General features: G+C 34.2%; 1 protein-coding gene across 9 annotated transcripts in view; it reads left to right on the top strand.

Moving 5' to 3' along the window:
• LOC117563342 (protein split ends) overlaps positions 1–23281 on the top strand; it is a 77409-nt gene that overhangs the window by 19440 nt on the left and 34688 nt on the right. Inside the window, exons 2-3 of one of the 9 annotated variants that reach the window (XM_052002884.1) lie at positions 18106–18217; positions 20864–21574. The exons of 7 other annotated variants lie outside the window; for them this stretch is intronic. In XM_052002884.1, coding sequence (XP_051858844.1) covers positions 21573–21574 — 2 coding nt within the window. In that variant the 5' untranslated portion in view covers positions 18106–18217; positions 20864–21572. The remainder of the gene's footprint in view (positions 1–18105; positions 18218–20863; positions 21575–23281) is intronic. One more of the 9 variants, XM_052002883.1, reaches the window with a different exon arrangement.

Here is a 23281-nt window from a genome sequence, read left to right as displayed (position 1 = left end):
CATTGTATGTAACAAGTAAGACGAATGCTTCAAAAACTCTCGAAAGCGGCTGACAACATTCTTATTGACCAAAGATTGCTTGCACATGATCTAGAATTTCTCTATTTCTAATTCGAATTCTCTAATTTCAAAACCTAAAACAAATCCCGAACTTTTTGAGCTTTCTACATAATTACTGTAAGATATAGTATACAAAATATACTGAAAAATTAAACCTCACGCTCGAAAGTCCTCCAATAAAATTTTGCTTTGGAATATCACTACTTCTATTGTTGAAACTAAAAAACTGCAACAAGTAAATTATAGTATATTTTTGATACCATAATTCTTTATTGCAGTATATAAATATACTGAAATTTGTCGAGCTTACTAATAACTAGTATGTTTTTAATACCATTTTTTAATACCAATTTATTCTATAGTATTTTAATATACTGAACACTGCAATGCATTGCAATGTAAGTATATTTTTGTTGAGCTTACTCATCTGTCGCATACTTTTGCTTATTTTATATTGCTGCTCTTTATTTTTTTTTTATCTGTTTTGTTTTTTGCTCTTTAAGTGCAGCTGTCACTCAAAAGCGTCTAAATGTCTCCCCAAACTGTTGTTGTTGCTGTTTGTTGTCGTTGCGGTTGCATGTGCTTGTGCTCCGCAAATGAGGTCGCTTAATTGTTTGCCGTCTGTGCTACGTGGCGTATGCGCAATATATACTTCTAGTTTAACCCTTATGGCTGCAGCCTGTGACATTTATGACCCCGCTTGCTGCCTGCCTGTCTTCATACCCTTCTCTCTATCCTCTCCTTGTCTCATTCTACGTAATTTGATATTTTCGCAACCTTGTCCCTCGTGGTTTGCCTTTGCTGTTGTCGTTGCCTCCGTCATCGTCTTCAAACCACAAGCGAGACGCTTGAAAGGCTTGCCCTTAACGTCGTATATATATACCATATTTACCATAACATATGTACATATATAGTACTATACAAACAACTACAAGTATCTCTCACAATATTCCGCATTATATAAAACAACATTTGCGAAAAGCAGCCAAAGACAATGCTCAGCCATTCAGTGGCTGCTGCTGCTGCTCCTCTTCTTTATTCATTTTAATTTTGCAGCCAGAGAAGATATAGAGATATAGTTGTAGGCACAAAGAAGTTGGCCGCCTCTTTTGGGAGGGAACTCTAGCCAAATGTGGCGTGAAGATAAAGCGACTTGCGACTTGACTCTTTTGTAACCGATGATTGAAACAAGCCGCGTTCTTTGTTGCCGCTTCCCCTAATGACCTTACAAAGTATTTTAGGCGAAGGCAGAAAATAAAGTTTAAGTGAAAAGAGGCTTGGGAATTTGCCCGGAATATCTTAACAGTTCTTAGAAGTGCTGGAAAACTTAAGAATCATAAATTATTTAAATTGTAATTCAAGTAATTGCTAAAGGAAATTATACAACGCAGAGAAATGAAATATCTGAGACAGATTTCGATTTTTGTATACTTTAAATAAATAAACAAAAGAAATTTTTGCAACAACATTTTGATAATGGAAATTAAACAAACAAATTAAATAAATTACCTGAACAGTTTCAGTAAGTATATTTCGAACACAAATATTTTGATGTATACTTCAAAACTTTTTATAATAAAAAGTAATTCATAATAAAAGCATTTTTGGAATTTAATTTCCATTCTGCAATTACATTTAATTTTAATGAAATTCCAAAAAAAAACCAAATTAATGTGACACGTGTTTTTTTTTGTATTCGCTTTATATCAATGATTGATCATAACACTAACTATCTATTTCATTTTCTTTCCATTGCAGGTATGTGTGTGTGTTTCGTAATGCGGTCAAAGAAATAAAATCTATTTCATATGGTGCGGGTAAATACGACTATATATCAATGATGTGTATATCTATATCTAGGAGAATTATTCTTCATGTGTTTTTGTTTATATGTAAATTGAAAATGATCTGAAACTGAAAGCTGGCCATGTGTGCAATATTTCATGGCTTTTGCAATGGGCCAAACAAATTTTGCAATATTTTTCAATAATTTTTGGCTGCCAAAAACAAAAAGATGTTTTCTGCGTATACAAAGGGGCAGCCTTGCCTTGCCCCGCCCCGCTACGCCCCTTGAGATGCATTTTGTTTTGTGTCGGGAAAATAAGTCGAAAATGATTTGCTGTTTGCCAAAAAGTTGGAAATTTATGAGCGGCGGATGCGATGCATATTTGTAATGCTCAAAGGCTGCACATAAACTCGGTGAATGGGCATCAAAAATCAACTTTAAAGAGCCAAAGTTTTAAGAAGGCATCTGAAGAAACTAAGAAACTGAAACTAGATTTTTGGCTTTACAATTTTGTGTTTCAAATTGCAGATTTACTTCAGCAAAAATATTTATTCGAATATGGGTAATTCCATGACGGAATTTGTCCCGTGCGAGACTCTTTACATTGAAAATAACATAAACTGAAACAATTTTAAAAATAAGAAAAGTTTTTATAGATCTAGATAAGTACTTTAATTAGAGCTAAGAATGGTTTTGGAATTTTCTTTCTGTTTAGTTTTCTGTTCTGATAATTCGTACACAAAACCAAAAAATTAAAGAATTTATATATAATATTTTATCGTAAGACAAAACAAGTTCCTAAAATCAATCTTAGCTCTAAATATATTTAATTTTTTTACTTTTGCTATTTGTTACTATGGTCTGAAGTTTTATTTTTATTTGCTTTATTAACTTTATTACTTGTCTGATTTTGAATTATAGAATATAAACTTTATGGCTTCTTTTAGCTATAACTTTTATAGCAGTTCCATGTTTATCTAATTTATTTATTTGCTTTGTTTAGCTTTGTTACTTTTCTGAGTTTTAAATTAAAGAAGAAAACTTTAGAGTGTCCCATTGTTATATAGTAGGTTTGGAATTCAATTTCAAAAATTTAAGAATTCTGAGATTTTTAAATAATATAAATATGTGTCCACGTAAATAATGTATAGATTTCGATTTAAAAATTCTAGAGTTCAGGAATTCTTAAATAATATAAATTTATATCAACCTACGTCTTCGTTTATAATATATAGATTTCGATTTAAAAGTTCTAGAGTTCAGGAATTCTTAAATAATAGAAATATATATCAACCTTATATTCTGATTGCAAGCTACAAAAGTATTTCTAGATTAGTAATTTCTTGCATATCATATTGCACTGCAGTTATTACGATTGTTCAGTTATCTCATCGCTATATCTATACAGCTTGTTCTTCGTGTCATTTGCACGTGTCCCTCGATAAGGTTTCTCCCCATTGCGAAGTAGCGAAATAGCTTTAATAATGCAAATACTCATTAACCTAAATCGTTGCATTGTATATGTGTTTGTCTAATATGTATGCATATATAGTCTACTATATAATAGAGTATAGTGCTGACTTGTACCTCCCGTTCCATTCCATTTCGTTCCATTACGTTGTTGTTGGCCCGCACATTGTCTGCGCATCTCAGCGTGTGTTTTATTGATTTCGGGGCCTCTTTTTTTCTGCTGGGTGGTTGGGGGCGGGCATAGGGGCTTCGTTTGTGTGTGTGAGATTTTGCCATATATGCGTTAATTTTCATTTGCCCGCTGTGCATGCGTTGCCTGCTGCTGTTTGCCCAGATCTTTGACGTCAATTGGCAACGATTGTTTTTTCCATTCGCATATGGCCTAAACACAGATCCATTGAGGAGGGTGGTTTAGTTTGTTGGGTGGTTTGGGTTTGGGTTCTGTGATTTCACATACTCTTCGTGCTCTTCTTCTTGTCTCTTTCACATGCCATGTGGCCACTTATCAGTTTTCATTTGTTGTTTTTTCTTGTTTTCTTCTTTATGAGGCTTTATCTGTCCGGTATTTGTTGTTGTCTAATTGCGGACCCGGGCCTTTTTTTTGTTTTTTTTTTTTCGGTGTTTGGGTGTTTGGAATTCAGACTCATAAATCGTTCCACACGTACACAATATGTGTGCCATTTTGATAAAATATATAAAACAATAGCAACATTAAATGCAAACGCAACGTTGTGTTCTTGATAAGGATTCAAGTCGAGTCGAGTCGACTCGAGGGAATTATGACTAAGTGGATCGATTGCTAAATGCGCTTTGTCGCTTTAGAGTACCCGATAACGCAAAACGTAAAACAGCTGTAAAATCAGCATGTTCTTTGAAAGCATATAATTTTCCATATACTGAAATCACATTAGCAGATCTTTTAATACATATTTTGTTATAATTCAAGAAATATATTGAACAGCAATGTGGTGCTTATTAATAAAATTCGTTTTTTAATCTGTTTGATTTCTTGGTATTCTGAAAATTTAAGAATGATTCACTTATAAATATATAATTTATTAAGGTCATTCCTATTTCATTTATGAAATCTGAACTTACTTTCTTCAGATTTGACCAAATAAAGAAGTAATACAACATCTTTGGATAGTTAAAGAAATATATTGAACAGCAATGTGGTTTGTTAATACAACTCTGATATTTTCTGTTAGATTTGTATTCTAAAAATTTCAGAACGATTCACTTAAAATCTGAAATCACTTATAGTTGAAACCTGAAATAATTTTCTTCGGATTTTACCCAATATTGCAGTAATACAACTATAAATAGTTGAAATCCCTTTTTTTTGCAGCATACAACCCAGTCGAGCAGTCTCAACTCTCAACAACAGTCATAATTGTTACTGGGCCAGTTGGCCTTAACGATAATTGCAAAGCCTTCAACCTTTGAATGGATTTGACTGTCCAAGCCGAAAGCGAAGTACGTTTGCTGTCTTTGGTTTTTTTTTAGTCGTATCATATTGTGACTGCGACTGTGGTTATCTTATCTTAGATAAGAGCTACGTTCTAATCCAATACACAATATGCCCGATTTCGCCCCCGCCTTGTGTCGTCTTGCCACTTTCTGATTACACATTGACTTAGTCTATGGTGGTAAAATGTTAAAATGTGCACACACACACACTCACACACACATACATATTTGATTACCAAATGCGTTTTTGTTATGCCAGCAGCGATTAGATAACCGAGAGGGAGTCAAGGGAGAGCTCTCTGAACGTTATGCGGATTTACTGCGGCATATGTTTGCATATCTCTACTCTGTCTCTCTATGAAAAAACTGAAATCGTATATAGTCAGACCTCTCGACAGTTTCAGTTTATAAGCACTCTGACAGTTCTCTTCTTGTTGAGCAAATTTCTTGATGTAGAGATTACAGAATTGAATGTGGGACAAATTTTACTAGGCTTTTTTGTGTTGTCCAGATAATAATAGTTAGACATAGACATCTTGTGGTTTTGAGTCATCAGTTGGGGTCACTTGCTAGTGCGTAATCTTTGAGTCTCTTGTTATTCCACATTTAGTTACAACTCTGTAGTTGTTACAATACATAGGGGCTTGTATTACCCCTATATTAATTGCAATTATGATATCATATGTGGGTTTTCTTTTTAGTTTAGCTGGAAATGAGGATAACAAATATAAATCAAAAGCAATTATGAAATTCTTTATAAAAGTATTATTCATTTACAAAAATTGTGTTCTTAAAATAATAGTTCAACATTTTCTTTGGATTTTATTTATTAAAATTATTCATACAAGTGAATGTGAATCAATTTCTTAAAATTCTTAAATATTTTTTTGTGTTTGTCATATTGTTTTTTATGGGGCTCATATATCATTCTCAATTTGTTTTTATAAAATTCCTTATAAAAAAATATTGTTATTCATTTACACGAATTGTATTCTTAAAATAATAAGAAAAAATTCCCTTTTCTTCAGGTTTTATTTATTGCAATTATTCAACATTCTAATATTTAGGAATTCATAAAAGTGAATGTGAAGTAATTTCTTAAAATTCTTAAACATTTCTCGTCTCTGTCTTTCCTTTAATGCTGCCGCTTAATTACCATGCTCAATTGATTCCCCTTAAATTATAAACCTCCATCTCTTTCTACAACATTGAACTCAAGAAGTAACTGGCTATTTAACTAGTTATTAACTGACTGTCGATCCAATCCCCAAATTCGTTCAAGTGAAAGCATTGCGACGCCTTCTTGAGGTCGGCTTCGGGTTCATTTTCAGCTTCTATCTCAATTAATTTTTGCTTAGTTATTTTTTTCGTTTTGTTTTTAACTTTTTTTTTGTTGTACATTCTATTTTCGTAGTGCCTTGTTTGTTTTTCTCTCTTATTGTTTTGCTGTGGCTAAGACCAAAACTGGTAACTGACGGTGCCAAGCACCATTTCGATTCTATTTCTTAAATTAAAGATACACATTTGCGAGTACACTTGAATTTCCCCTAATTGAAGCGAACTTGATGCGTTACTAATGGTAATTTATTATAAAGTCGGCATTAATTAGCTAATGTGACCCTATCAGCATCTAGCTTTGACCCACGGTGACCTTAGGCACTTTCCTGGAAAATACCGAGAGATAGATAACATGCCTGCCATTAAGCTTGTCTATAATGAAATTGATCAAGTTCCAAAAAAAAAAAAGAAAATTACTTTTTTGAAATTAGAAATATAATAAAAACAATTTCTTTCCATTGCACAGTTTGAGTTTGTTTTTTCTTGGAATACCAAATTTATTTAGACAACCTTTTCAAAACCAAATTAAATTACGGAGAATAATAGATTTTTCAGATAGTAATAAAAATAAAGTACAAATAAATATAATACAATTATAAAATTAATTATAATACTAAAATAAATATAATACATTAAAAATAATACTGTTATTTTCATCAATTTAACTTATGTAAATTAACATTCTAGAATACCTCATGTTTTCTGTTAATACTGCTGTTAGATAACAGTAAAGCTTAACAGCTAACCTTGCTGTGTTTTTCTTGCTCTGTTATAGCACTGTTAGCTATAAGCAAACATGCTAATTCTATAGAAGTCAAACAAAGCAATTAAAAAACCAAAAAGAATCTTTTGCTCTCGATTAAAAGACCATTTGCCATGAGCTCTTGAGCTCATTTGAAGTATCCCAAAAGCCCCAAAGTGGTTAACATTTATGAGCATTGCTATTAAACAACAAACGAAAAAAATATGACATTTATGATGGTTAATGTCATTTGATGTGTGTGTGCTGTTCACGTTTATTACCGCTTGCAACACGTTTACAGGGTATCCTCAACAATGGCTGCTTTTGAGTTGATGAGAACAAGCTTTTTGTGGTGCTGCTTACTTTGCTTTGCTGCTCGTGTTCATAAAAGGCACAAATCAGCATAACAAACAAGCATTATGCGCATCATCATCATCATCATAACAGCCTTATATACCCATGTGTGTATATAAATACACATAACTGTGTGTGCGTGAGTATATATAGATGAGAACAAACAGGGGCCACTGGCAGCGCACACATGACAAAGCAAATTCTCAAATGTTGTTTGCCTGAGTTATTCTTTTTGGCTTTCTACCAACACATGCAAAAGGAGCTGCTGCTGCTGCTGCTTCTTTTGCTGTTCTTGTTGTTGTAGTTGTTGTTCTTTGCACACAAAAGAAACCGAGACATCGAGAAACGACCAAAGCAGACAGACAGAAACACAAAAGGCAAGCAGCAGCAGCAGGCGCAAAGAAGACGTGAGTGCGAGTGCGATAGACTCAACGAAAGAGGAACTCACTCATATAACAACAGCAGACCCCCACACCAACACACAAACACAATTACATGTCGTTGTTGTAGTAGATGGTACATGCATAAGTATATGCATATCATGGCTATGTATTTACAGTATATGTCTGCCTACAACTACAACAAATGTACCTGTTGTGCGTTGTTTAGCAGCCACAGCCACAGCAGTGGCAGAAAATGTTATTCAAGTTATAAAGAGTTGCCTTCTGAAAGAAACCGGTCGCTGAGTAACAACAACAACGCAACAACAACAACAATAAGAACGAACAGCATCAAGAGCTGCGTCGACTGCGCAGTCAGCAGCCTGCGCTGCGCAGTCTGGGAGTCGCTTTTGTTGTTATTGTAGTTGTATCCAAAAACCAGTTTGCAGCTTAAGCGACATTTATGCCTTTGTCTTGCCTTTTGCTTCTTCTCTGCCGCACACTGTTGTTATCTTTGTTGTTGTCTCTATATTTCCATGAGTTGAGCTCATTAAATTTGTACCAAGCGATCTTACATACGAACACACAACACTTCAAGGAAGCCTCTCCAAGGTTTTCTGAGTAGTTGCTGTTGTTGTTGTTGTTGTTGTTGTTGTTGGAGATCCTACCGATTTTAAGGCAATATTTTTTTTAACCTTGAAACCCTCCTTCGTTGTTGTTTTTTATGATATTTTCTTTAATTTCGCTTCGAGTAGCAGCAGAGAGGAACCACTTGAGTAACCACAACAACAACAATAACCACAACCACAGCAACGTCAACATCTTCAGTTTGTTCCCAAGGCTCTGTCTACCTACTTGCAGCAAATTGTATTTGTGCCTCTCTCTCTCTCTTAAGTGGCACCACCAGCATAATTTATGCCCCTTTTTTCTTCCCCTTTTTTCGGTTTGAAGCAGGGCAAAAACACTTTAATTTTATTTTTCGTTAATCAAATTTAATTGTTGTTGATTCTGGTTGTCGTTGTGGCATGCCCCCTCTTTCTTCCCCCCCATCCGCCTCGTGCACCGGCAATTTCCGCTTGCCAAAAATAAAAAATTGCAGCATTCAATTGAGACTGTGTGTGTGTGTGTGTGTGTGTGTGTGTGTGTGTGCTTTTGCCCCTTCATTGTGTCGTTGCTACTTTGCAGAGCATTTAAAATGCATGATATGCAACAATGTTGTTGTCATTATTGTTGTTGCTGGTTCTGCTTCTAATTTGCATAACCGGTTGGCAACTCATCAAGTCATGCCCCAATACATCCCACCAACAACAGCAACAGCAACAACAACAGCAACACTTCACATTCATTCCATTGTCCATTGCAGCGGGGGCCATTGGCCACTGGCCATTTGCAGTTGGAGTTGGAGTTGAAGTTGGGGCAACTTGCCACCTGCTGCAGTGATTGCAACGCGTCGAACCGGTTCCACTACGAATAGGAGCAATAACAGCAAACAACAACCACAACACAATACCTCAACAAACAAACAAACAAACAACTACAGAATAACTTATGACTTATTCAATTTATTTGTGCGATTCGCTGTTTTTTTTTTTTTTTTTTGGTTTGGTTTGTTGGCCTGGCCAAAAAGGGTGGCCAACTGCAATCAATGGCAGCAACAGCAACAGCAGCTCCTCCATTCCCAGCCCATTCCCATTCCCCCAATATTATTTCCATTCCCACATAAATCTTGCAGCTTGAAGACTTGGCCAACATCCATTTGCCATTTCAGTCTTGTGACGCTTTTTTTTGTTGTTGTTCATCGTTGTTGTTCAACTTCTCGTATTTGTTTTAGCCGGTCATCAGGTTGGCCTGGCCAAGTGTTGATATTTTTGGTCTAACTGCCTACCTGGCTTTCCATTTTTGTTTCAATTTCAATTGTCATTTTGTGCTGTATTCAGTTTATTGTACAATTTATTTGATTGATGCCCAAAAAGCATAGTTTATGTCTAACACATTTCTATTGTTTTTCTCTATATGAAAACTTAAGTCTTTAGTGAAATTTATTATATAGACAAAGATTTATTAATAGTATGGCCAAAACAAGTAAAAAAGCTACGGTAGTGGGTATTATCGTGTAGATATACTAAAGTAATATACCAAAAAAATTAGCAAATGTTTGTTAGGTTTATTGGTATAACAAAAGATGTGGAAAAAATGATCGCTTTATCTTTTATAGCCTTTAATATCAATAGCATGCCTTATACCAATTAATATACCGAAAAAATACTTAAATAAGGTTTTGGTATATTTGCTACATTGATATAAAATGTGCATTAAAAAAAATAATAGCTCAATCTCTTGTAGCCTCTGAGATCAATAATATATAATTATGTAAAATTTATACCAAATGAATATACAAAAAAAAATACTTTTATGTATGATCGCTACATTTTGTATATTCGTATTACAAGTAAAGGTATGCTTGGTATAAAGTACCATATTAATATACTCAACAAAATACTTGAATTCATGTTTAGTATATTTTTCATTGGTCAGTTAATATAACTTATATCAAAAGTATATACATTTTATACCAAATATACTACATATGTATGCTTTATACCAAATGAATATGCCGAAAAAATACTTTTATTTATGATGTGTATATTTTGTATATTGGTATTACAAGTATAAGTATACTTGGCATAGACTACCAAACTAATATACTGAAAAAAATGCTTAAATTCATGCTTGGTATATTTTTCACATGCCAGTTATATTTCTTGAGATCAAAATTATATACATTTTATACTAATTTTATCTAATGAAAAAATACTTAAATGCATGTTTGGTATATTTGGTGCATTAGTATAATAAGTGCTGTAGAAAAACTTTCCTTCTTCTGCCTGTTACAATCATTTTCTCTCGACACAAAGTTATGATACCCTTCTACCCAATAGATAGTGGATATAAAAAGTAAATAGTGGGAATACTGAAAATCTACTGCCAACATTTTAATTAACATATTGTATTGTTTCTGTAATTTCATGCCATTATTTATTTAACTTGCTGAGTGAAAAACATTACCATTTAATTCTTTAATTATTTTCGTGCTCGCTGGTATCTAAAAGATGCATTTACTTACCTTTAGAGTTTCCCTACGTTTTCTTTATTATAACTATACTAAAATTTAACTAATTTCTGGGCATTATTTCAATGCCAGGATTTCACTATCATTTGCCAGTTGTTTTGGCAGCACAGTGACCCAATGAACTCAACTCTGCTGCTAATCACAGACGCCTTGACAGCACCGCCCCCCACCACCCAATCAATTATGCCCCCAGGCTCTGCCCCGATTTGTTGCTGCTGCAACACGTTGATCACAGTGATCAAAGCTAAATGAAATTGCAGTTGGTGGCAGCTCTTTAATTGCCATCAAAGTGTTTACTATAGTAGTAGTAGTTTTGTTTTCGTAGCTTTCACCCGATGAGAAGCTGCGTCAAGTCCCCTCCTCACCCCCTCTGCTGTTATCCCTCGCTAGACAAGCGTGCCACACACATAAAATCGACTTGGACACTTGAGTGCGTTGCACTCAGTTGCAGATCGCAAATGTTGTTGCTGCTTTTGTTGTGCAGTTAAAACAACAATAATAATAATTATGATTCATCAAGCAAAAAGCAGTTACAATCGAAAAAGAGAAAAAAAAAAACAGAAAACAAAAAAAAACATAAATAAATAAAAACAAGCAGCAAAATAAAAATCCTAATAATAATAATAATAACCATAATAATTTGTTGTGTTCATTTCGAAGCAAATTGTTATGTCGGCTGGCGTTGGCAATGATGAGCATTGAACTAATTGTGCGCTCAACAGAGAAGCGAGAAACCAGCCACCGCCACCGCATTCGAAAAATAAAAGAGAAAAACGCTGAAAACAAAACAAAAAAACAACGACAACTCAGATGAGACAAGATAAACGAAATTTTTGAGTTTATGAGAGTTTACTTTGTAAACGGAATTTTAAATTATCTATTTCTTTATTTACTTCATTTCAATAATGAGTACAAATCCATTTTTTTAATAAAATGAGGCTACTCGATTTTTAAATATAATAATGGTTATTATAGGAAACTACAAGTTATTCGCTTGCTATAACTGTGCTGACTGAATTTTATTTTTTTTTTTGGGGCATTCTAAGAAACACAAAAATAAGTTCTAGAGAAATAACGAACACTAATATTAAAATAATATTTTGCATAAAACAAAACCAATCAATTTCTTATCGAAAAAAATATAACAAATTTCTATTCACATGAACTCATTAATGTTTCATAGAAATTCCTGTTAAAACTTAAAAAAAAAAATCCATTTCATATGTTGAATAATGAAATTTGAAAAGTTTCCCAAAATGTACAAAAATTAAGGAATTATGATTAATGTTTTAGTAATATGTCTGAGTAATGTAAATCAAAATTGGTTAAAATTTGTATAACATGAAAAAAAAATTCCGTTTTATTTATTTTTTTTTGGGAAATACCGTATTCAATTAAATAAATATTTCATCGAAAAACAAACCCAATTTCCGTTAGAAGCACCCATATCTGATGATCAAGTTCGTTCAGAAATTCCCAAGATAGATTGATAACAATAATTGAGCTAAAAATATATATAAACAATTAAATATATTATTGTATGTATATAAAAAGTGAATGCTGATAAGCATTTATTGTAAAATGTTGTGTTTTATGACGAAATTTAACAAGCTTTTAAACAATTTTAATTAGGCTTCATAAAAGACTCGACGCAGCCAAGCAATGCAACAACAAACAATGTTGAGAGTAATAATAATATGCAAATAAAAAGAAGGGCGTTGACCTGACCCTAGAGTCAATATTGGAATAGAGGCTTGAAGCCCACGCAGCAAATGCGTCTTGGCATCTACACTTTTTTTTTTATTTTAAAGTTTTGAAGTTGAGGTACCAGCCCCCCAAAAAACAAAAACAGAAAAAAGGAGAGAGACACAGAGACCCAACCCACCTGGTATCTGAGGTCTAAGTTGTGTGCTTTGTTAATTATGCGTGTCTGGCTGACAATCTATTATATATCTATAAAAAGCAATCTATGCAACATACTTGTATTTATGTTAATTTTCAAGACGTGGGCTCTCTCTCTATATCTCTCTCTGTCTGTCTGTCTGTCTATGAAATGCTTCAATGATTTCTCATTCTCTTCGAGTTCGAGTTGATTGCTGAAGTGGGCGACTGCAGCAATGAAGGAAATGGAACGATGGAGACTTTTAGTGGATCGATCCGACCCTTAGGGGGGCTTATGACCAAAATTGGTTTATCAATATCAATTAATGGGAAACTATAAAGAAATGCTGCTGCTCATTGTCAGCTGTTGTCAGTTTGTTTGTTGCTGCTTCTGACAGTTAATTTTCGTTGTTGTTGCTGTTGCTGTTGCTGCTGTTTTCATGGGGGCGTTGTCAGCTGCTTTTTATCGTAGTTGTTGTTGCTGTTTTCATATAACAGTTAAGCGGATAAAAGAGAACCGAAACGAACACAGAACACAGTGAACAGAGAACAGAACAAATCCAATGTGGAATGCATAATTAAACAAGATTGCATTCGGTTAGCAACGGCTGCTGTTGATGTTGTTGTTGTTGTTATTGCTGTTGCTGTTGCAGCTGCGACAGCAATTGCTGCAACAAAACGCGAAACAACAACAATTGCAAATGTTTCTCAGTTTTTTTTTAATTTTGCTGGGGCCAACAAACCCAAACTAGAACGTGGGTGTTAAATTGAACACTAAACCCAATTTCACCTAAAACTCACGTTGAAGTTGCTGTTGTTGTGTTTGTATTTGCCTCGCTGTTGCTGTTTCTGTTGTTGGCTGCACGCGACATGGCGCTGCATGCCACATACACTTGGAAATTGCATAAGCAACAAACTAAAAAAATAAATACGAACATTTTTTATTAAATCTAAACTACAGTTGAAGAAGATGCAACGAAGTTTTCATGCTCTTTTCTGAGACAACAATTCGAGTTTATTTTTAAAATGCGAGTCGAAGGAACCAGCAACCAGTACTACCTTTACTTTACTGTATAGTAATATTCAGTATTTAATACTAGATTAATACTAGATTGAGTATTTGATACTAAATTTATATCAATTGAGTATTTTACTATATTTAATCTAGTATTAAATACTCAAATAGTATCAATTTATTATTTAATACTACATTTAATATAGGAAAATAAATAAATTTTGTATAATACATATCGAATTATAATTTAGAGTTTCTGTTTTTCTCAAATTCCAATTCTTTTTCTTATTATAAAATATTGGTACATCTCTTTTAAATCAGGCGAGAATTTATGCTAACATTTCCCTAAATTATATCTCATAATTTTCCCAAAATTAATACCAATTATTTATATCCTAATTATTTAGAAATTTTAACATTTCGGAAATAAATTCTATTAAAAATTGCATTTAATTTTTTAAGGAATTTATTTAAAAATTTCTTTATAAACCGATCAATTTCCCAATTAAAAAATATTTGAAAAAATTAATGTTTTTATATTTCTTTGAATTTTTTGTTTATTTAACAAGTTCGGAATGTTCAAAGAAGGATAAAGGTTTAATTATTTGTTTTTATTATAATGCCTAATAATAGTGTAGAAATAATTCGCTTTATAGTTATACACATCTAAGGAACTTTGGTTCTCCACCTTTGCAAGTTAATTCCAAGTTGAGCTGTGCCAAATTATAGAGTCTGAATTGTTGTCATTATTGTTGTTTGTCGTGCTGCTTTCTTTATTGCGCCAAAAAGCGGTAATTTTGTCAACAGCAACAACGACTGAGAAATGCCAATGCATTTGACAACAACAACAACAACATCAGTAAAGTCATTGAATATGCAATTTGCAGTGCGTCGACCAGATCACCAACTATAGTTGTGTGTGTGTGCAGTGTGGGCGTGGTGCATTTGACTAGCCGAAAAGTTCAACGATTCCAACGAAAAAATAAAAAGATGTGTGTGAACATTTAACTAGTTTTCAATTTGCGTTTTGCAGCAACAACAACAGCAGCAGCGAAGGAGGCGTTAAAGGAGAGTGAAAGAGATGGGGCAACGATGGGTGGGAAGGGGAAGCGTCGTTGCACTCCTCGTTTTTGTAGTTGTTCGCTTTGAAGCTTGTCACGAACTTTGCAGCAACAACAATAACAAATACAGAAAGCAGCTTTAACGACGTGAGGTACACTTCGTGAGGCCGACAGGTGGCGCTTTTCTAATTACAGCGCTCTCCTTCTATGCGGAAATTGAACTTTTATTCCTCACATTTTTGCATAGTTTGCGCTGCGTGAGTGCGAGCGAGACAGCTTGTTGAGCGCTAGCTAAGTTTTCACATTAAAGTTGAAATCATTTGCATCTTTTAAAGTTTTATTTTTTTTTTTTTTTGCTTTTGCTTTTGTTATTGTTATTGGTTTTTTTTTTGTGTGTGTGTTGTGTGTGCTTTTGGTGTCAATGACTTTTGGTTTGGTCTCTTGCAAGTTTCTTTTTGGGCGGCCGGCCGCTCTCTTTTTCATTTCTTGCTGACTAATGCAGCGGTTGACGGCGACAGAGACGTCGAGTCAGTGTCAGCGTCGTTGCTGACCGCGACGCATGCATTTAATTTTTTCATGTTTGCATTAGTATATTTGCATACCCTGTTAACAGAAGAAGTCTGAAAGCTGCTTGATAGACGAACCCTTACTAAAATTATTTTCGAAAATAATAATTAATAATATATAAATCTATGAATCGGAAAGCTTCCCAAAAATATGCTTTTCGTTCATATATAATTTTTATGGTAAACAACAATTTAATAATCTCCCATTCAATTATTTAAAAATTTTCCATACTCTCTTTCTTTGTATTCCAAATTAAAATAAACTTAACACCCAAAGAATCTTCTTAACTAATTGAAAAAGAATAGATTACCGACTTTATATTCAAAAAGGTTTCTTAAAGATTATTCGAGTTATTCAAGAAGCGCTTCTTTTGTTTTGAGTCTTATAAAATCTCATAGTTACCATCTACAACTTTCATAAATATCTTATCTTGATTACAGGGCATCTGCTGTTGAGTCGTATGTAAAGTGCCTCAAGCATTTCGAATTGTTTTATTTGAATTTCTTTTATGATTTCTCCTCTGACCCGACCTGAACTTCATTTGCATATTTGTCGCTTTTTGTTATTTGTTATTTTTGTAAATGTTGTGTTGCTTTTGGTCTCTGGAAGTTGCTTTTAAGGATGCTGCGCTGATTAGTGGGTCATTGTATGTGATGTGATGTGTTTTGTTATAGAACTCGCTGGCTAACGAGCTCGTTTATCCCATTGTCGATCTTTCATTATTTGTAATATTATTTTTAAATGTGTTTTTTTTCCTCGTGTTTTTTTTTATTTGTATTTATTTTATGGACAACAACAGCTGTTGGTTATGCTTTTTTCAAGATATTTTCTCTGTTTTGTTTACGCTGTCATAAATTTTCGGACCGTTCTTAAATTGTCTATTTATGATTTGTTGTTTTTGTTGTGTGCCATATGCAATGCTTCACAGGCAGGCAGGCCGGCCCCCCTGTTGACCCCGCCTCCTCCTCTTTCTCCTCAGATTGCCATTAACGATTGCGTGAAATTCTCGTTTTTTTTTTATTATTCATTCTCTTGGCTTTTTTTATTTTTGTTATTCGTATTTTTGGCATTGCCCTTGGAATATTTGACATGATTTCTTGTATTGCTCGTAAATTTAACAAAGAAAATGCGAAAGTTGTTGTGTTGTGGGCGAGGAGGGGGGAAATCGCAGACGGGGTTCTACAGCATAGTGAAGCCCCCTTCCTTTGCCCCCCTCTGCACCGCTGCTGCTGCTGCTGCGGCTGCCACGCAATGTCAGAGCAGAGAGATCAATAAACTTTTGGCAAACAACAAGAAAATGGAATCGCAAAGAAAACAAAGTAAAGCGCATATAAAAAAAAAGAAGATTACAGCCCAACCATAAAGTGGTGAGACAGTGACAGCAACATATGGCAAGAGTGATAGAGAGGGAGAGACAGCCAAGTGAATGCCGGCCGATTGTCATGGAAGTCAGCGTCGACGTTGTCTCGTTGTCTGGTCATGGCAAACATATCGCGCTCTCTGAGTCTCCAATGCGGCTTTTTATTTATTTTATTTATATAATCACAGACAACACACCAATACACACAAACAGTTGCTTATGTATGCGAGTGTTAACTTATTTTATTTTTTATTTATTTTTTTTTTTTTTTTTGGCAGTCAAATCTGCGTCATCATCATTAAACTTTTGCCGGTCTCTCTCAGAGATTTTATTTTATTTATTTTTTACCAGCAATTCTTTACCATCTCTTTTCTGTTTTCCCCTTTGTAACATCTAAGCTTTTTCGTCTGTCAATTTACATTTCTTGTTGTCTAGCAATAATGACTTTTTCACGATGTTTACACTGCCGATATTATCGTTAGCTCTCGATGTTCTCCTCTTCTTCTTCGCCGCTTAGCGTCAACAAAGGTTTATCGATTTATTTGCTCAATACGATGAGCATATTGATCGATATGCATGACTCGGAATGATATCCAACCCAACAACAACAACAAAACTACGCATATGTTGTTTACCAACACTCCTTTAGCGTGAACTACATTTTATTTTTATTTTCATTTTATTTTGGTATGCGATTTATTACTCGGATAAGGTTTATGGCTTGAAATTTTATTGTGGCGATGGAATAGTTGAGATATTTATTTGTTTGACATAATTGAATGAGCCTAAATTAGTTTCGAGATGAGCTTAAATTATGTTTAACAACTCTGAGATAATTAACAATTTAAACAAGCTTAAATCTTAGGCTTGGCTTACTTTTAAAACCATTGAGAAACTAAGAATTTGTATTCCTTTGAAAGGTTTCCATTTATTTTTAACTTTTTAAACATTTTTCTTAATTCCTTTTTTCTCAATATTTTGTTTCATTTTTGCTGTGTCTACTCATTATTATTTTCAGCTTTTTGCTTCATTTTTGTCTCACTTTGGTTTTCTTTTTGCCTACACATAATAAACAAGCGAATATAATTTATTTTTGTCTGTTTTTTGAGCGTTTTCTTCTCTGTTTTTTTTTCTCTTGTCTTTGCCGTTTCTTTGTAGCGTTTTTAACATTTTGAACTTTTGCACTTTGCAAATAGACAAAAGGTGTTGCCGCTTTTTGGGTGGGGCACTGCCAAAGTGTGTGTATGTGTGTGCGATTGTTTATGTGTGAGTGTGTGTGTGTGTGAGTGGAGTGTGCGTGCGTGAGACAGCTTCCTACTTGCTGCTGATTGTGAGTGCTTTTTTTTTGGTATTCAAATGTCAACACAGCTCATTAAACATTCATAGAAGTAACCCCCAAAAAAAAATATATATATATAAATAAAATAATACATAATTATAATGACAAATGTGATATTAATTCTTTTGTTTTCTCCTTCTTTCTACTTGCAGGTGTGTATTCTAACGAAGGTCGCCTATGACTGCCTCAAGTCCTGGATTATTGAGGCAGACATGAAAATAGATATAGTTAATATGTTAGTTATATAATTTACGCTGTACATGTGTAAGTCTGCATGTTTAACTAAGTTACAAACACACATTCCCCACCTGCCTCTTCCATCCACACCGTTCCTTCACCCTTCCTCCACGAATCGATCGTCCATGAAATTTGTCAATTGCCGTCGTCGTCGTCGGTTGTTGCCACAAAACACTGCTGCAGACACGCTAATCAAGTTGACCTTTGCGACAAGTTTTTATTTCATTTTGTTTTTTTGTTCTCTCTTGCTTCGCTGACTTTTCAAATTAGACAAGCGATGAGTAAATCAAATAAAATATCGTCTAAGCACACTACAAATATCTATATACGATATGTGCCATATACGATACATATTCATATTCACATTCACACATGGCATGAATAATCAACACAAAAACAGAGATAAAGTCCGCTACACGCCATAGCATGAATTGATCTCTATATGTGAGAACAACAACAGCTGCGACAATTTGTCACAGATCGACAAGCAGATGCTCTATAAAGAATTGTAGATAAGTGCGATATTGGAAGAGATACAGAAACTAGAAGAGATCAATTTAGCGATTTTATTTTAATAAATTATATTATTTTCAAATTAATCATTGCTTGCCAATACAAAATATTTATTTTATTTATTTTTTTGGGCAAGATGATTTAAAGCATTATTTTAATGCTTTAATCCTTGATTCTAAAATGTGAGCTAAGTTTCTAATTAAATTAATTTTTTTCCGAATATTCTTCAGCTCAGTTTTTTCCTTCGACAGAAATTGTTTATTAATAAAAAAAAGTCCCTCTTCAACCCATCAAATCGAAGAGTACAAAACATTTTCAATTCCTACCTTAGAAGTGACATTTTGGTTGGTGATTTTACCTTGTCCTATTCTTGTTTGTATTTTCTTCAAAAGATTTCCCATATTAGTTTTTCAAATCATAAGTGACAAATTGTTTGCTCGAATTTCTGAAATTTCCTTTGACATACAAATGTGTCAACGTCTCAAAAAATATGTGAATATTAATTATGTTGTATTTTGTTTAAATTGTGAAATTTATTTTTAAAAATTGGCAGTCAGAACAATATTATTTCCTTTTTCGAAGGGCAATGACGAGAGTCTTATGTGTAGTTAGCCTTAAATGTATTTGTAATTCTTATTATATGTTTATATTTATTATTTTTATACCCGGTACCCATAGGGTAGAAGGGTATTATAGCTTTGTGCCGGCAGGATATGTGTGCAACAGGCCGAAGAATGCATCTCCTAAGCTTATGAAGTATTTATATATATTCTTGATCAGCCAATGGTATATTTTTTAATGTAGTACTATATCAATATACCAAATATAACATAAGGTATATTTTTAGTATTTTTGTAATATATTATTTTAGTATATTTTATAGGCATGTCAGTCAATATGGAATATTATGCACTCTATGGTATATTTTTAATATAGTACTATATTAATATACCAAATATAATATTCGGTATTTTTAGTATTTTTGCAATATATTATTTTAGTATATTTTGTAGCCATGTCAGTCAATCTGGAATATTGTGTACTCTGTTGTATATTTTTAATATAGTACTATATTAATATACCAAATATAGTCTTTGCTATATACTTAGAATTTTTGCGATATATTCATTTAGTATATTTTAAAATTAACACTGTCAAGCACACTCGACCGTAGTTTTCTTGTTCAAATAGATAAATGAACCACGAACTCTTGACTATATTTAGTCTAAAGTGAAGAAAGAAATGAGGTGGTGTGCATTATGGCTTTATTAAGCACGCTACAATTGCGATGAAGAGTAATAAAGTACGATAGCAGTAAAGACTAGTGCTGGTTATCATTGTGCATGGCTGTGCAACGTGTCGTATGTGCAACGTCGCACAGATTATGCTCCAGCTCTCTTGTGCCTCAATTGCTTTCAATTGAGCTCAATTCATTGACTTTTATTGCACTTGCCACAGCGATCAGCTGTTTTGTTGCCTCCTTTGAACTGTGGACGCGGGGCACAGTGCGCGCCAAAAGTTGATGGCTAGTTAGTTGAGCGTCGTTTGATTGTTGATCGTTGATCATTGATCGTTGATCGTTAATCGTTAATGGTTGCGGTTGGTGTTGTGTCGAAAACTGTGACCCACTTTGGACACAGAAAAAACCGATCGATCGATTCTTGAAACTGGTTATAATGAGGAAATCAAATACAAATAACAAAAATCAAAAAATTAAAAAGTCAACAACGCCCCAGTCATAAAAGTGTGCAAACAATTTCAGTTGCCGGCTCTTTGTGTGCACTGAATTAGCATAATTCAATAAATTAGCCAAATGAGTTTAGTTTTCAAGGCGTCTTCTCGCAACTGATTTATATAAAAAGATCTGCGCCCATCTTTATGTTTGTGGTCTTTGCTCTTCATCTTGTCTGTTTGTCTTTTATTTCATTTTTATTTGCTGCTCGTTGGGTCAATAGACTTGACAATATTCTATTCTGTTGACGGTTGCGCTGTGGCTATTGTTCTAAAAAAAAAAAAAAAAAAAAGAGATCCCGGTTCAAAGTTTACACATCTCACCTTCAACCTTCTTCTACTTCCCCCACACACTCCACTCCAATTCAATTCCACTTCCACACGCTGCATTGTGCCTCACTCACAGATCTTTGTGTGTATCTTTTGCAGGTGATAAAAACACATACAGAAAATTTTATTAAAATGGAGCAACAACAAGAACAAAGCAACACCAACAACAACAACAATCGCAGCCAGGCAATGCGACCAGAGCAACAGCAACAACAAACAAATTGCAGACAGCAGCAGCAGCAACCAGAAACAGCAACGAGAGCAACATTAAGTGCAACTGCAACAGCAACATTAAGTGCAACAACAACAACAATATCGATGACCGTGCATTGAATTGTATTTTATCAGTTGTTCGATATCACGTTATCGCGATCGTTATCGCAATATTGCTGTCTCTCTTTCTCTCTCTTTCGCTGCATCTCTGTCTCGGCTAAGGCAGCCGCGACGTAAGAATTCAAATGCGAAAACCGAAGAAAAAAACGTTGTACATTGTTTAAAACAACAACACAACAAGTTAATTAACAAAAAATAATGCAAAAGATAAATGAAAATTGAAATAAACGTGTGGCAAGTGTTAAACAAACATTGCAAACAAAAAAAAAACAAAACATACAAAAGTGATTGCAAATTGAAACAAACAAAAGAAAACCAAATAAAGAAACTCACGAAGAAGCAGCAGCAACAGCAGAAGCAGAAGCCCAAGAGATAAAACAATAGACATCAAGAGCATAAAATATAACAAAAAGCATAAACAAGTAAAAAGATAAAGAAACTGAGGCAATATTGAAATTTGAATTGAATATTTGTGATGTAAGTTTTGAAGAACCAAATGTTTTCTTTTAATTACCATTGTAGTCTATAAGATTGGACGGCAATTGCTAACAGGCACTGTTAAGGATTGAGTGTAATAATTGTGAAGAAATATTTATTTTCTTTGGGAGAAATTGTCAGTTGAGAAAATGTAGAAATTCTGATTTTAGGGCTAAAAATAAAGCCTCGAAATCTCTAATATTAGTATTAAGTTTTATGGAAAAATATTCCTTTCTTTGCTTGTATTAAAATGGTTGTTGAAGTTTTGGAAACGTCAAAACATTTGACAGAAGTCTAAGATTAATTGACAAAATTATATATACAAACAAATTCAGTATATTTTAGAGATCTGTTACAAAGACCTCCAGATATCGAATTTTTCAATCGAATTATTTAAATTTACACTATTGAAAGATAGACAACCCCAGCTTGAATAGCTTACAGTCAGAGCTTTGTTGAATGCTGGACAGGAAGATATTAATCATACGCACCATTGGTCAGCATGTTTTCCGTCTGCGTGCGTGCGTGTGTGTATGTGTGTGTGTGTGTTGAGCATCACCTGAGCAATCTCAGCAAGTGCATCCCCCAAGGCATTGGACAGGCAGGCCAATCAGTGCACTTCCTTTTGGGCTCATCCTGTGTGTCGAGGCTCTCTAAGCCAATTTGCGTGGCATTTGGGTTTCGCCACAATCAATCCACTTCACTCCCTTTTCTCGTTTCTGGTTTCTGCCTTTTTGCCAATTGCCAACTGACAGCTAACGAAGCGCATGGAATTGTGTCTGTGTCCCATGGGCGGCTGCCACGCCCAGCTTATTAGTGTTCAATCGATAGCCTGATCCCTGAGAGGTGGAGCAACAGCAACGAGAGCATTTCCCACATCACTGGCATCATCATTAACTTTATTTGCATTATGAAATTTCGCAGTCAGTTGTCAAGTTGACATTTTGCCCCTTTTTTTAATGTGTTGCTCAATTGATAATCATGCCCAGACAAACCCGGAGGCGCCTCCTCATAGTCTGCCTCTCTCTCTCTCTCTTCTCGCTGTCTCTTTCTACGTTCATTGTTCGCTTTGTATTTCAATGCAACACATTGCATATGGCCTCATGATTATCAGCGCATTAATTAGACGCCATGCACCTCTCTCTCTCCTCACTTGTCTTCCCTTCTTTGTCTCTCTCTCGTTCTCTCCCTCGCCAAGCTCATTAGTCTTCTGTTGAATTTGCGGCAAAAGTTTTTCAGTTGCAGCTGCAGTTCTTCTTGACAAAATAAATGAAATGAGCCTGATGGATTGCGCCGAGTAATTTAAACAAAAAAAAAACGAAATGAAACGAATACGACTAGAGTTTCTTCCTCCTAATGAAGAGATGCGTAATTATTGCAGTTCATCAAAGGCAAAAGTTTCAAGATGGCAAAATACCAAAAGATATCCTTCAACTTTTTTCAAAGGGAGCTGAAAATGTCTGCATTATGTTGAGACTACTTAATTAATGAATTATTTGTGTTTGAAGTAAATGAAATCAGTGCATAAAATGCGAAAATAATGGAAAATGTTTTCTTTAACAAATTTCAGTCAAGTATAAAGTGCATCTCATTCGAAGCAAGTAAGAAAGCTACAGTTGAGTGTGCTCGACTGTGATATACTCGCTTTCTATTTTGAATAAAAGCAAACCAGTACAGTAATATGCATGAAATATACCAAATTAATAT

Source organism: Drosophila albomicans, chromosome 2L (genome assembly GCF_009650485.2).
Source record: "Drosophila albomicans strain 15112-1751.03 chromosome 2L, ASM965048v2, whole genome shotgun sequence".
Taxonomy (NCBI): Eukaryota; Metazoa; Arthropoda; class Insecta; order Diptera; family Drosophilidae; genus Drosophila; species Drosophila albomicans.
This window is presented reverse-complemented; position numbering and strand designations above follow the sequence as displayed.